This window comes from Lathamus discolor, chromosome 6 (genome assembly GCF_037157495.1).
Source record: "Lathamus discolor isolate bLatDis1 chromosome 6, bLatDis1.hap1, whole genome shotgun sequence".
NCBI lineage: Eukaryota > Metazoa > Chordata > Aves > Psittaciformes > Psittacidae > Lathamus > Lathamus discolor.
The window spans coordinates 73,146,404-73,161,709 of record NC_088889.1 but is presented as its reverse complement, the minus strand read 5'-3'; the positions used below and the strand labels follow the sequence as shown (position 1 = coordinate 73,161,709).

At 38.0% G+C, this 15,306-nt stretch overlaps 2 protein-coding genes across 8 annotated transcripts in view; one reads left to right on the top strand and one right to left on the bottom strand.

The window, feature by feature from the left end:
- The window catches only part of TMEM204 (transmembrane protein 204), a 28,998-nt gene extending 25,249 nt beyond the window's left edge, over positions 1-3,749 (top strand). The window contains exon 3 of the mRNA XM_065683576.1: positions 1,616-3,749. Coding sequence (XP_065539648.1) covers positions 1,616-1,860 — 245 coding nt within the window. The 3' untranslated portion in view covers positions 1,861-3,749. The remainder of the gene's footprint in view (positions 1-1,615) is intronic.
- The window catches only part of IFT140 (intraflagellar transport 140), an 83,156-nt gene that overhangs the window by 46,370 nt on the left and 21,480 nt on the right, over positions 1-15,306 (bottom strand). For 6 of the 7 annotated variants that reach the window (XM_065683568.1, XM_065683572.1, XM_065683567.1 and 3 more), the window contains exons 12-19: positions 14,560-14,651; positions 12,531-12,658; positions 10,733-10,850; positions 10,168-10,295; positions 7,767-7,914; positions 6,100-6,231; positions 4,834-4,866; positions 4,043-4,239 (exon numbers count right to left, since the gene is read on the bottom strand). In XM_065683568.1, coding sequence (XP_065539640.1) covers positions 4,043-4,239; positions 4,834-4,866; positions 6,100-6,231; positions 7,767-7,914; positions 10,168-10,295; positions 10,733-10,850; positions 12,531-12,658; positions 14,560-14,651 — 976 coding nt within the window. The remainder of the gene's footprint in view (positions 1-4,042; positions 4,240-4,833; positions 4,867-6,099; positions 6,232-7,766; positions 7,915-10,167; positions 10,296-10,732; positions 10,851-12,530; positions 12,659-14,559; positions 14,652-15,306) is intronic. The other variant, XM_065683570.1, reaches the window with a different exon arrangement.

The following is a 15,306-nucleotide window of genomic DNA, read 5'->3' as shown; positions in this document are numbered from 1 at the left end:
TTAATACTCATTTGTTGCTTGTTTCATTAGGAGGGAGTTTCAGGCCTTCACATTTTTAACTCTGAGAATAGTAAAAATGTCATGCCTACTTATGTAGTGATTTTTTTCATCCTATTTGTATTTCATTTTCCTCCTCTTTTTTTTCATCTGTATATAATTCATGCCTTTTCCATTTTCACTGTATTACTAATACTCTTCTTAGAAAGAAACCTCATACAATGCATACTCAGGATGTGCTCTTCTATGGAAAATCAAGGACCAGAGCCAGGTGTTGCACCATGTTAAAGCCACAGATCTGCGGGAACAGTGCAGGCAGTGTGGCTAGCTGAGAGGACAGCATGCAGCCACTGGGACCTACTTGCTCTTGCCAGTCCTTGCCCATGAACTTAGGAAGATGGTATATATATCTTCTGGCTGTTTATGTGTCTTTGTTTATTCTAGTCTTCCTTCATGAAGGGGTCCTTTGATCAGTGCTGTTTCTTGTGTGATGGTGGTGGTTAAGGAAATGTGTAGGAGAATAGAGAGAGAACCTTTTGTCAGCTATAGAAGCACATTTGCCTCCTTGTATGTTTGTTTCAATCTAATCACATGTATATATTACTTCACTTGAAAAGCTGAAAAGTAGTTTTATTTGAGAAGAGGCACAGGAAGGCACTAATCCAATAAAGGGCAGAAAAGTAATTGTGTGCTTATCAGTGCATTCTTCAGGGAAAGGGCAGTCTTAGTAACAAAAAGGAATCAGAGATACGGATTCTGCCCCTTGTTCTAATATGGGCCTCCTGCATGGGCCACCTCCCCCCACCTCATCCCTAAAATAACAGTATTACCAGTGGTGTCTACCAAAAAAATGTGGAGAATATTTTTTTCAGGGTTTTTTTTTTTCCGCAAATCTCATTGTCTACCATCTCCAACCAGAAGTCCCAAGTGCAGTGTTATCACTCTAATATTACTTACCTTTTAGGGAACGTACTACTGTGCTTAAGGTTAGGGAGGGAATGGAAACCTTGCCTTTGGCAGCTTCTGGAGGAATAATATTGCTCCTGGCCCATAACAGTTTTTTCTGGCATAGAAAAAGTAGGACCATAAGGTCCCATTTATTTCACCTTCCACTTTTTTAAGCCTTTGTATATTTCTTCTATTATTTCTGTAAGATAATTAGCTATTCATCACTTTTGCAGTTTACAATAGCAGCCTGCCTTACATAAACATTTTTAAATTTCAGAATAAGTGTACCATATTCTGAATAAAAGATTTTCATTATTAATATTATTAATATACCAGTTTTCTGTGGTGGCAACAGAAATTAGGACATCTGTGTGAGACAAGAGGATGGGAAAAAAAACACCACATGAAATACAGCTAAGTGGGTGTAAGAAATTTAAATCAGAGAGAACAGATTTAAACGTGACATTGAGACTCCATTTAGGCACCCAGCCTTTCATATATCATATATATATTGATCATGCCTACATATGCCTTAAGGAGAACACATACACACATCATAGTAGGGATGGAAAGGCTTTACAGACTCAGAATTGTTGGCCTGTGGCCTCTTGCCACTATAGAAATTCAAGAGAATAACTCACTAAAAGTAATTCTCACATTCTCCCTGCAGGTTTTGTTCTGGTCATCGGATTGGTGACTTTCTACCGCATCGGACCATACACCAACCTCTCTTGGTCTTGCTATCTGAACATTGGAGCCTGTCTTTTGGCCACGCTGGCAGCTGCCATTCTCATTTGGAACATCCTTCACAGGCGTGAGGACTGCATGGCACCCCGGGTCATTGTCATTAGCCGTACCCTGACAGCACGGTTTCGCCGTGGGCTGGAAAATGACTATGTTGAGTCCCCGTGCTGAAAGCATGGACTTGAAAGGGGAAAGATCTCCAAGGAGATATGCATTGAAGTTGTCTTCTATAAATATATGCTATAATTTAAAACTAAGGGTTGAAAGACATCACAAAGCTCACTCTTGTAGGCAGAGGCCCTCAATTATTACTTAGATGGGCTCCATCTATATACATATGTATAAAACATGTAATTTTATATATATTATATTATATTGCCCTCTTCCTCTTCTGTACAGCACAGAATGCTGGATTGTCAGAATCCTGACAGAGCAGCACAGCTACATGTCATCAGGGTCAGCTGTAGCAGATGTAGAGTGTAAGCAATGAGAATATAGAAAAGAGGCAACCAAACATGTTTTCTCTGTCTGCATAAAGTTATCCTAATAATATGAAAAAGTCTATAGGAGACCAGTGACAATAGCTTTGGCAATCTAAGAAAGCAGAAAACTCACTATAGAATAAGCAATGATTTTAACAGCTATTTAAGTTTCATGAATCTTCAGTCCTTCCATCCACCTCTCTTCAAGGAACTTCTCAACAGCTGCAGCACCTGCTCCGCAGCCATAGCATAGCCCAGACAGCAAGAAGCAAAAGCAACTCTAACCATGCTAATTGCAAAGAATGCAGAAGAAATAAGTTGCAGTTTTTCAGACATTACGTTTGTATCCTGATACAAAGATTTGAGTTTCTCCTGTATGTAAACAGACATGCCATTAAAAATGAAGAGGATACACAGCTAGGACTGTGTATGGCATACACATTACTGAAAGATCTACTTCAGTGTTACAAGGCCAAATATCTACAGAAGAAGGACTCCCTAATAATCATAGATACTATTAACTTAAATTATTGTAAATTATTATTAAGAACAGATATTTCAACCCAAATTGATTTCTTTTCTTCTCAGCTAGCTTTAACATTTGCTGTGACGTTTTCAGATTAGAGTGCTATGCCAGGACACCTAACTCTGCCCATGTAACACTGGAGGATGTAACTGCCTCCCAGGAACCCAAATTGGAGACTAAGACACATATACAGGATTAAGCATCAGATTTAAGACAGACCTGCCTGGTAACTTAATATGGGAATGAAATGAGAATAATTAGTACCTATGGAATTAGGCATAATATTTATCAGCCTGACCCTGCACATGGGCTCACAGCAGTCATGTGCACGTAACTTTCAGGGAGGAAAAAAAAAAACACAGGACAAAAGTTATTGTGCAGAAGTACTTAGGATACAGCAACTAGAGGCAATGACAGATGTTTAAAAACTCTAAGGATGCTACTCTGAGCAGTTACAGAGAGGTTTGAAAGACCATGAGCTGTGAATGTTACACATTCTTTAGGACTGTTGTGTCACTCCCAGCTGAGTACGCTGCTTTTCTCCTTTATCTTTATTTCCCCAGTACTTTTCCACACTTTGTTAAATGTGATCATCAAGCTGGCTCTTGAGTTCTGTTCTGCATTCAGTTCTGATGTAATAAGAAACTCAACCCCAACTTCTGCTCTGCACCATGTTCAAAGTGAGCAACACTCTGCAGAGAGTGATGCTCTGGAACAATGTTTTAGTCTATTGGGGCAGAATGCCATAAAGCTGACAAAGAGTTTCTTCTAGCAGTAGGTTTGTAAAAACCAACTAAGATTTGTATTCATTTGCCTGCATTACTTTCTGGAAAATATTTTCTAGAAATAATATGCTACGATTAATTGCAGGGTTTTTGAAAAATAAAATAATGAAGTATTTAAAAGACAATATATTATTTCTTCTAATATTGCAATATCCATATTATAATAATGTACATGTAATTTTAAAAATCAGCTATGTGGTTGGTAAATTGTAATACTCAGTATTACTGTGATTATGTTAGATGTATAAATAAAGTTGTGAATGTTTAGTTTCTTCTAGTGATAACACGAGATTTTTGCAGAGACAGAAAGGTGGCTGCTAATCATCAAGCGTTTTTTCCTGTTTAGGAAAAAAGAACCCATAGAACTTGCAACATCTTTTAGGCAAAGAATCATCAGAGAATATATTAAAATGGTGTAAGATAAAGATGCTTCATCTTGTTAGAAACAAAAGGGAGAATGAAGTCAGACAGGAAAAATATAAGGAGAATTTAGGAGGATCAAAACTTCCTACAAACGCTTAACAAAAATAAACTGTACCCATACACACAAATATTTATACCTTTTTATCAGCTTGATGGATTTGAAGGCTTCATCCATGTCTCCAGCAGTTAGATAGAAACTGAAGTTTAGCATGGCATCCAGGGTGGGTTTATCACAATCTCCTAATCCAATGAAATCTCTCATGGGTCTTCTCGCAACCATCTGAGAGACCTCTATTGAGCCAGACTCTGTTTGTCCTTTCTCAGCTTCTCCCAGCTAAAACGAGAATGTTATCATTTAGGTATCAAGTAGGTTGAAAGTTACTCCTTTGTGTATATGTCATAAATTACATGATTTCCACTACAGTCCAAGTTTTCTATTTCTGCAGGACCATGATCAATAGTGATAACAGTTCCAATGTTTCAGAGGCTCCTGGAAAATGACCCAAAATGTTGAGTGTCATAAAAGAGAATGGTGCATCATAACAATCACAGTACTTCAGGGATAGTTTGGAGACTGGTAAAATACCACGGGAGAAACAGCCTCCTATTACTAGAGTCATAATTATAATTATTTTTCATGTATGATTATTATTAATACAATAGCACCTATTATTTTAAATTCCCAGAAGAGATATTATAACGAATAAGGAGAAACCCTGGAATGAAAGTTGGTCAAAAGAACTGGTCGCGTCAACTCGATTTGCTGTATTTAAATCAGACTCTGTTCATATACTAAGGCATGTTTCCAAAATGAGTTATTTATAACAAGTAATTTAGTCACTAAGACACAGGAACCTAATGAGGAAAGAAAATGGAAACAGAAAAGCAGAGAATTAAGGAAGAGGATCAAAATAATGCAGATACTTACAGGTTTATAAATACATCCCCTCCGAAAAAACAACTAACGGCATCAATAATCCATGGAGAGTTTAAAAAAAAAAAAAGAAAAGAAAAGAAAAGAGACATAATATCAAAGAAAAATGGCATGAGACATGATGGGGGGAAGCGTTAAAAGAATAGAAAATGCAGCAGAACACCTTTGACTTTTTAAATTAAGAGAAAAAGGAAAGTAAAATGTAGTGCAACTCTAAAAGCTAGATCTGCACAGGAAGAATGACAAGAGTCAGTTCTTAGGAAGGGGGCTAAATTGCACAGTACTGCTCTGAATCTAAATATATTAAGCAGATAAACATCTAGACATATTCTCCCTGTTTAACACTGCTCTTAAACTACATGAAATTAGATTTATATGATCATATTGGTCTGTCTTATTCAGGAGATACAGAGGATTAGAAGTCTTGTTAATCACAGAATCATAGAATCATAGAATAGTTAGGGTTGGAAAGGACCTCAAAGATCATCTAGTTCCAACCCCCCTGCCAAGGACAGGGACACCTCACACTAAACCATCCCACACTGATCTAACAAAAATAAATGCCCTGATAAGCTCCCCCTACTAGAAGGGTGCAGTGAAAATCATCATCTTAACAGGCACTAATAAACTCAGATCAGATCTTAACCAGAAACCCAATTTGTAGGCTTCATTTCTTCCAGTATCCATGGAATTAAGCATGGCATTATTTACATAAGTTGCAAACAATTTTGGATTCGTATTCAAGTTTAAGAAATTAAAGCTGCATTCCTGGTATTTGTAGCACATAGGCATTTGGTGATAGAGCAAAATGAGTATTCTTGCTCTCTCTGGTATTCTGTGCGGGTTAAGCTCCTTCCCAAAAAGGAAATGGGTTGCTTCTGCTAAAGCCAGTAGGAAATGCCCCCTCCTGCCTATGTAAAGTTCACACACACACTCCCCTTGCAAGAGGCATGGTGACTATATAGCGTAGAAGAGAATGGTTTCACATCCCTTTTTTAGTTACATTTCCTGGTAATTACTGTGTCTCCTGTGCTTGTTTGTCACATCCAGTTTGCAATACCCATGAAAAGCCAGTTCAGTGCAATTTCCACAATACTGCAAAGTATACCCACATTAGAGATATCTTTATGTCATTTCTACAGGCGATGCAGCAACTGCCATTGTAGTTGCCCTACTTATCCCAGACTCCATTTGGTTAAATTTGATCCCTGTGAAGTCTGCACTTATGGGAAGGGCAGGAATTGTGAAAGATTTCCTCACCTTTTTTGCAAAGTAATAATGGGGCACCTCTATGCCCAGAAGAACCTGGTAGGATGAAGGCAATAGGAAACTGTCCTGAAGCAAAAAGCCATGCTCTTCAGTACTGAAGAATGATAAAATCCAAACATCCATCTGGAAAAGGAAGCAAAGCTTTGCTTTGTTTTTATGCTGCAATATCCTTCTTTCAATTTGTTATTTTCCATATTCACTTGGCAGAACCTCCTCTTGAAAATAATATGACATATACATTCACACACACACATAGACTGGAGAGGGCAGAGCTGCACACTTCTTCTCTAGAGTAAGTAGCTAATGACTCATTGTACAATACAGACTGTGTTCCTACTGCAAAGGGACCTCCACCTCTGCCTTTCAGGAACCAGCTTCACCACATGAAGAGGGAAATCCCTGCTCACAGACTGCTGCTGTAGAAGTCTCTCTGACAGATCTGACTCAGGGCAAACAAATAGTCCCAACTGTTTTCAACAATTTTTTATTTTTAATTAATACTATGTTATTTCTATCATAATTTTAGCAGTTCACTGACTGGTTTAAGTTTCCAGGGAATATACCAGCCATTCAAAAATTTTCTTTAACAGCTTAAATATTGACCTGACTCAAGTCAAAATTAAGTATTTACTTCCAGATGAAGTTCTCATTTCTTAAACACACAGTTAAAAGTCCCTTTGAATAAAGCCAAAAAGTAAGTTACGCTCTTTTCATATAATTCTATTTTTCAATTTTATGTAGAAGCCAAATATTTTTTCTTGCTTATATTAGGATTATTAGGTTCAAGTGTTCTTTTCTTTCTAGAAGATCTTAGCAAGGCCTTTAAGGACATCCCTATTCCATTCCTCCTTTCTACATTGATCTTCCCATGATTTTTCTAAGGTCATTTCAACCAACAAAAGAAACAAACAGCTTTCTCTTTCCAATTGGAAGATGTTTAACTAAAATCATGCATGAATCAGAAAACTTTATATCAACATGGATGTCTCAAATCAACGGAGTATTTATGAAGAACAGGCAGTTCTGTTCAGATAAAATAGTAAGGACCACTGCAAGCATGTTAGCAGGGAAAGCGGGGAAGAATTGTTGGTCTGATGAAAGAAAAACTTGATTAGATCATTTCTGATCAATAAAAATTAAATCTTTCTTCTAATGTAAAAAAGACTGTAAAGGAAATTTGGAAACTACCATAAAAATGTACAATGTCTGGCCAGAAAAGCAGAAGATGGTAAGAACTGGGTGAGAAAAGTGTACTTCACTGTTCACCTGAACAGTAGGGTCCCTGTTACTCTATTAATTATTGCTGCTAAAAGTGAACTCAAGATATAAAATATGCATTATTTAAAAAAAAAAAAAGATTAAGTATCAAACCTCTAGATTATTAATTCACCAAAAATGTCACCTGAAAAACTGTAGGCCTGATAGAATCTTGCATTTATGATAATTCTCAAAATCACCTCCTTTTCTTTGTCACTGTACACAAGCTAGGTTATATCAGAGAGCCACAGACACCAAACACATAGTTTCACTGCTCTTTTTTGTACAATATAATGTATACTACCTACTCCCACATCCTTAATGAAGGACCAATGACTTATTACTTGGACAGGGAGAACTCCATGTAAAGCAAGGTCAAAAAACAAACAAAAAGACCATACTGTGCTTTCAGTCTGGTTTTTCTTCTGCTCTGGAGACTCTGGGCCTGTTTCAAGAATTGCTTCACATACAAAAAGTCTTGATTCACTCTGGTCCCAGAAATGGCAAGCAGGGATGTGATTGTGCAACTCTGGATACTCCACAACAGACCTACCAAAAGATCAAAAAAATGTAGAAAGCAAGACAAAATAATTCCAGCCCATTCAGTGCATGAATGTAAATAAAGGACTAACCAAAGCATAATTTTTCAGATGACGATCAGTTACCTCTGCATTGTAACATTAACCATATATATCTTCCTCACTCGTTACACTTTATGCGTACCAATGCTTCTTTTAATTTGTTCTGTATAGATTAACCATGACTATAGGACATAAAGCATTTCAGCAGAAAAAAGATGGCACTACCACAAATACAAATAGACACTCAAAATCGGCCTCCACTGAAACTACGTGTCCTAGAGAAATACTTGAACATCCTTCAAACAATCTATCTGAGTGACTGTTACTGTTGTAGGTACTGTAACATGAGAACTACCTCATCTCCGTCTTCTTCTGGTTTTTACAGTGCTTATTGCCAGCACTGGTAGAAATGCCCAGCCAGGTATTAAAAGAGAGCTTGAGTACACTGATGTGCATTTAGATAACCAGTAAAGAGAATGTTTCTGGTATGTTCACATGGGATTTGTCACAATCAAATCCAGTTAAACAGTGGTCATAAGAGGTCACAACTAGACAACTGTAATTAAATTGATGAGGGAAAAAAGTATATTTGCAGGCAACAGATCTCCCTCTACTGAGAGCTCAGCAAAGAGATCTGGGCATGCAGCACAATCAATGCATTGAACTGCTGAACTTTGCAGTGTGGAGGGGAACTCCAGAGTTCTATACAGAATCAGACTGTTTTAACAATGGCTTAGAATCCTTCTGAAAAAATACAGACTATAAACAGGTGTCAAATTTTAAAAATAAAGACATTATAATATTTTTCTTGTTTGTTGTCACCACTGAAGGGTGGACTTTGTGGAGAAGACTGAAGGAGGGCTGGAAGGCAAATTAAGGAAAAGATTCAAAGGGATGAAGAAATATACCATGTCCTTTCCGTGCCAAACTAAATTACTTGCAAACTGAAAAACAGGATTTGTGTAAAAAAAAGTAGGGAGTGTTTAGATTCTGCTTCAGGAGGAGAGAGAGAGAAGGGGAAGAAGTGTAGATTATTATTATTTTCTGCTGAGTTTACTCATTCCAATTTCAAGATACTCTAAAATGAAGCACAGATAAATGGATTATTCATACCGACACCATCCAGCATTGAAGTATCTGTGAAAAAGCATCACTAGCTCCTGGTGGCCTCTGTTGGGCTACACAAGATACTACACTTGAAAACAACTTCCTCACTACTCATTATTTTGCTGTTTGCATGACTGACCAAGACATAAGGCAGTGTTCTTAGCTTTTGGTGAGCTGGGTAGTTTCTTCTGATTTTCAATGCTAAGGAGAGTAAATCCTTTTTTTTTGCTTTCAAGACCTAACGAAGACAGTTCCTAAAAAATCAAACCAGCTTCTATTCTAACACTACTTTTTTCTTAATACAGTCAGAAAAAATACTGTAAAAACAGATCGGAATTTGTATTCCAGTGTTCCATTGTACTTCCATGAGAATGCCTAGTTCACTGCATTTTGCAGCCTTGCTACTAGGATTTCTAACGTATTTGCCACAGAACAGCTTGTGTGAAAACAAAGCTGTCAGCTCTAAATAGACATTTTATGAGGTTTTTATCCATACAAAACCATCCTGTACTGGACTTCAAAAATAACTTTTTCCTAGATGGAGCTTCTGCATGCCTCTTTTCAGTTCTGACCCCGTAAACTCTTCATGGAAGAGTAGTTTTCCAAGATTTTCCAAGATTTTAAGATCTGGATCCTTATTCCAGTCCTATAATACCTCTACATATACCCCCTCAACACCCAATCATCCTCATGTGAGACCTTTGAGCCAGTTATGTCTTCCACATATCTAACAACTCCCACTGTACTTCTCTTCTGTGGATTGTCCAGTACCTCCATGAACCATCCTTCACAGTCTGTATCTTCCTTTGTCAAGGAATCCCTTAGCTCAGCTGTGTGTTGTCTGAAGAACTGCCTCATCCTGCATATTTTGAGCTTGCTTTCAATACCTTCATTTGACACCCTCCTCGTTCATATATTGGAAGAGACAGGGATGCAGGCTGATTGACATACAATGCACCAGTTTTAATTAATTCTTTAGAAATAAAATAATTAAATTTGTACAAGTACCTACACAAAGAGAGAGGAATGTCAGTTTAAGGTGCTGCTTATCTTCATAGGGCAGATTCCTATCTTAAATCTACAAGTAATACTTCTTGAAATAAAAGCTTCTTACTTGTCAATGCCTTTTCCAGAAGAAAGTTTCTCTCTACCATTTCCCTGTTCAGCCTTGAAATCAAAGAGTGTGACTTTGTCCATTTCAACGTCATAGAAACAGATCTTGGAATCAATGTTCCCATCCGCCTACAAGAAGGAAAATATTGCTGAAGCATGCAGTCAAAAAGAAAAAGAGGGCTTTTTATCTCATGTGATTCATGCTCTCAGTTTTATTTACTGGTAATCATACAAGAATATTCTTTGGAAGAAATAATTAGAAAATTTCTTGCTGTTCTTCTGGTCTAGCAAGTTAGCCTTTGATTTCTTTGAAATGCTACAAAGAGCTTTTGTACCTAAAATATTCCTTCCTTTTCTGAGGGGTTGTTCTTCTCACATAACATACCTTAATTTTACCGATTAGTTAGAAGCTGGGACATGACATTTCAAGTCTGAATACACTGCACAGAACATGTAGGTTTATTTCTGAGAAGCTAATCTCGGGTCTTAAGTAATCTTTTGGAACTGCACCAGTCTATTAACTGATGGTCAGGTTCTAGGGTAGTAAGTGAAGAGCTTTGCCTCACCTTGCTAACAAGGATGCTGACTTTATTGCCATTAGCATTGCACTTGACAGATGCGATACCTCCCAGGCCAGGAAACAGCTCGGAGAAACTCTTGCTACTGCAATGTACTTTTGCCTCTCTGTGGAAAGGAATGAACTTAAATCAGTGACAAGCAACTGGCAATATATGAGCCAAAACATTTTCACATGATGGGTAAGACTTTTAAAAACAAACTATTTCTACCTTATGACACCCCTGCCCCAGACTCCAGCTTCCTCTCCAGAGAACTGCTGCAACTGCCTTTCTTTCAGGAAAAAGTTAATGACACACTTGCTCCTCAATGAATAAGCAAGAATGAACTTCAATGCTCCTACAGAATTCCCCAAACAGGGCTATCCAGCAAGAACATCCTAGCAGAATTTTGAGGTCTGTTTTTCCTACATTAGTAAGTTGAACAGTACCATGAATGTTGAATACAGACCACACATAAAAGTGCTTTGTATGGAGAACACACTGTGGAGCAGAAATAAAGAAATATCATTGGGGCTTCTATTTATGTCATATTAGTGGTGACCTTCCCTCTGTACATAAGTTCAGAAGACTGTATTATTCACATACTTAACACCCACCCTTCCCCACCCTCACCTGCCTACAGCTTATATTATCTCAAAAGAATCTCACTGCTGGTATAGATACAAACCCAGCCATCACTGAGGCACAAAGAGGACAAATCTCATGAACCAAAAGAATATGACAGAAAGAAGCGACACTAATTTAAACCCATGATACAGCCCCTTGAAAAAACACCTTTGATTCCTTAAAAATAACATTCTTGGGTTACATGTTTAGACCTCTCATTTATTCTACACCAACTATGTGTGCTTTGAAATTAAAGAGCACTATAGTGTCACCATTTTGGTTTTCATCACAAAAACTGAACATCATGTGCAGGATTTGAGCTACTTTTTCTTCACTATCAAATATCATAATCCAATATTTGTGCTAATTACAACCTTCCCAAATCCAATAACCTTCACACTGTGCCCCATGCAGAATCTGTGTGACCTCAACACAGGTAATGAGTTTCCAAGTGGGTAACTAACTAGCCTTCAGCATTCCTCTGGTGACAGTATGTTAAGAACATAATCCACTTGACTCCTGAGGTTTTTCAGGTTTTCAAAATTACACTTGTCATTAGCAGGTAAATTACCAAACTGAAGATCATGTCAATCTTGGATTTTTTTCATGCCACAGGTGTTTGTCAGCATGGGAACACACAGAAAAGTTTTAACAAAGTCAAGTAAAGTTCACTCTTAACCTAAACAGGAGGAAGAACTGAGTGTCCACAATTCTAGGGTCACTTCCTCCATTGATACACTGAGTGAAGGTTGTTGGTTTATGAGGAGATAAAAGACCTGGCTTTTTTGGGTTTTGTTTTTTTTTTTTTTTTAAATTATTTATTTCAACTCTCCTGAGATTAGTCTTATAAAAGTTATCAGTAGAAACATGTGACATCCTTGTCTTCATCTTCCATAAAATCTCCACATACTTTCAAATGCACACATATCCCTCACAATATCCTCAAATATTATTATTATTATTACTATTACTACTATTACTCATACCATGATTTATGTAATAATTGTCTCTTCCCTTCCTTTAGGGATAGGCCATCAGTTCACATAGGCTGCACATGTTGAATCTCAAGATTCAAAGGAGTTATCCCTTTTCATCAGACCAAAACCAACCAAAGATTTCCCCTTCCCTACAAAATACATGCTCAGTTATAAACAGATGTTTCTAAAAGTCTTATTAATACCTGTGAGAGAGATCAAAGATTTTAAAGTGAGACAGATCAGTTCCCACAGCCAGGAAATTTCCACAGACATCCAAGAGGCATGGATTCCCTTCTGCTTCAGAGAACACCAGCAGCTGTTTAACTGTCCCCTGAGAAAAAACATGTAACACAGGTTTGTGTGTTCAGAGTCAAAGGAGAAGGGACTTACACTGTCACCAAGTTCACCAGGCTGAACTTCAGTGTTAGACAAATCACTACCAGCAAAGTGAGAGGAGCTATGGACATCGTCTCTATAAATGCAACCTGTGTTTCAGGTTGAATACTGAATGAAGAGTCCCCCCAAAAATTAACATTGAGGTATCCTGCAACAATCTTTACTTCAGTAATACAACTTTTTCCAATCAAGAAGGATACAGAAATAAAAGTACTTGAAGGTCCTTTAGTACACAGCTGCAAAAATAAATATATGAATGAAATCAGTCCTTATTGTGATAAATCCAACACATCCTTGACTACAATATTTCCTATTATATATTTATATATAGGAATTTATATATTCCTAATATATAAATTTCCTAAATAAAATTATCACAGAACTCTAACAATTAGATTTCTCTTTTTGGTTCTCCCCGACTAGCAGAGGCTGCAAAGGCTAAGCAAAAGATTTTGCAAGAAGACACAGAATGTGCATATGATATTTTTCATTATCTTATAAGCATATCATCTTGTCCGTGAACTGCTTTTTGCTGACGATGCTGCCCTTGTTGCCCACACAGAAGCAGCTCTGCAGCGTTTAACATCTTCCTTTGTGGAGGTGGCTGAGTTTTTTGGGCTGGAAGTCAGCTTGAAGAAGAGAGTAGTTCTCTACCAACCTGCACCACAAGAGGATTATTATCATCCCCACATTACCATTGGCAAGTCAGAGCTTAAGTCAGTTCAGCAGTTCAGCTACCTGGGAAGCATTATTTCCTCAGATGCCATGATCGACAAAGAGATAGACAACAGAATAGCAAAGGCATATAGAGCCTTCGTGAAACTCCATAAAAGAGTCTGGTGCAGTAAACACCTGAAGAAAAGTACAAAGACTAGTGTCTATAGAGCCATTGTACTGTCTACTCTTTTATATGGGTCTGAATCATGGGTTATCTACCGCCATCACCTGCGACTCCTTGAACGCTTTCATCAGCGCTGCCTCCGTACAATTCTAAACATTCATTGGACTGACTATGTGTCAAATGTTACTGTCCTTGAACAGGCTGGGGTCACCAGTATCGAGGCCATATTGCGGAAATTGCAGCTGTGCTGGGCAGGGCACATCTCTAGGATGAAGGATCACCGTCTCCCTAAGATTGTGTTTTACAGTGAACTTGCCACCGGTCATCACAAGTGAAGTGACCCAAAGAAGAGATATAAGGGCTCCCAGAAACAATACCTTAGCCTTGGTCATATTGACTACCATCAGTGGTCCACCTTGGACTCCAATCGGGAGACTTGGAAACACACCATACATAATGCCGTTGTCTCCTTTGAGAACTCACGCAGAACTAGTCTCCAGGAGAAAAGACAACGTAGAAAGAATCGCACCCTGCCTATACCACCCAAGGACACCTTTCACTGTGCTTTTTGCAACCAGATTTGCCTATCTCACATTGGCCTTTTTAGTCATCAGCACACTTGTAGTAAGCGTGGGTAAAGCCCTTCCCAAATCTTTGTTCATGAAGTCAAGACATGATGATGATAAGCATATTTGGTATGTTCATCTTCCTGTCAGTAATACAAATATTCAGCGTGCTTGCAATTTTGATCCTCTTAAAGTCCATTCCTTGCAGTATTCTGATTTCTTTTATAAATACTTCTCAGTTACAGTGTTTAAAGTGACAGACCTTTTAAAGAACATAAAATATCAAAAATATTTCTGCTGAAATACTCAAAATATTTTTTCTAAGACAGATAGGTAATAGATTCATAGAACATGCACTTCTAAGCTGCAACAGCAATCTCTGAAAACAAGAAGACATATTTGTCAGTTCATGGTTTCATCAGCCCTTACCTGCCAGGTACGGACCTGGACCTGATATGGCTCAACTGTGTACAGGTTTTCTCCATGCACAGACAGAACTGGAGAGTCACAAGGGAAAGAGCCTGGAACAGTCATAATAAAGCCATCATTGCTATAAACAGATTTTTAAAAAGGACAGAGGGGCAGGGGGGAAATGGAATTTTGACTTAAAGCATTCAATTTTCACTATCTTGCACCAAATACAGCTGTCAATGCATCAGTCTCTACTGATTCTTAAACTCTTTGGTGTTGCAGCCATTCTTCCACTACAACCATAAGCTGGGACTCCTATTGAAAACAAGAACTTTGTACACTCTGCCCATGAGAACAAGTGGAGAGGAAGGGGAAAGATTTGACATGGGGAGGGGCAGGGTGAAGGAAGGAAGGAAGGAAGGAAGGAAGGAAGGAAGGAGGGAGGGAGGGAGGGAGGGAGGGAGGGAGGAAGGAAGGAAGGAAGGAAGGAAGGAAGGAAGGAAGGAAGGAAGGAAGGAAGGAAGGAAGGAAGGAAGGAAGGAAGAAAGGAAGGAAGGAAGGAAGGAAGGAAGGAAGGAAGGAAGGAAGGAAGGAAGAAAGAAAGAAAGAAAGAAAGAAAGAAAGAAAGAAAGAAAGAAAGAAAGAAAGAAAGAAAGAAAGAAAGATAGAAAGAAAGAAAAAGAAAGAAAGAAAGAAAGAAAGAAAGAAAGAAAGAAAGAAAGAAAGAAAGAAAGAAAGAAAGAAAGAAAGAAAGAAAGAAAGAAA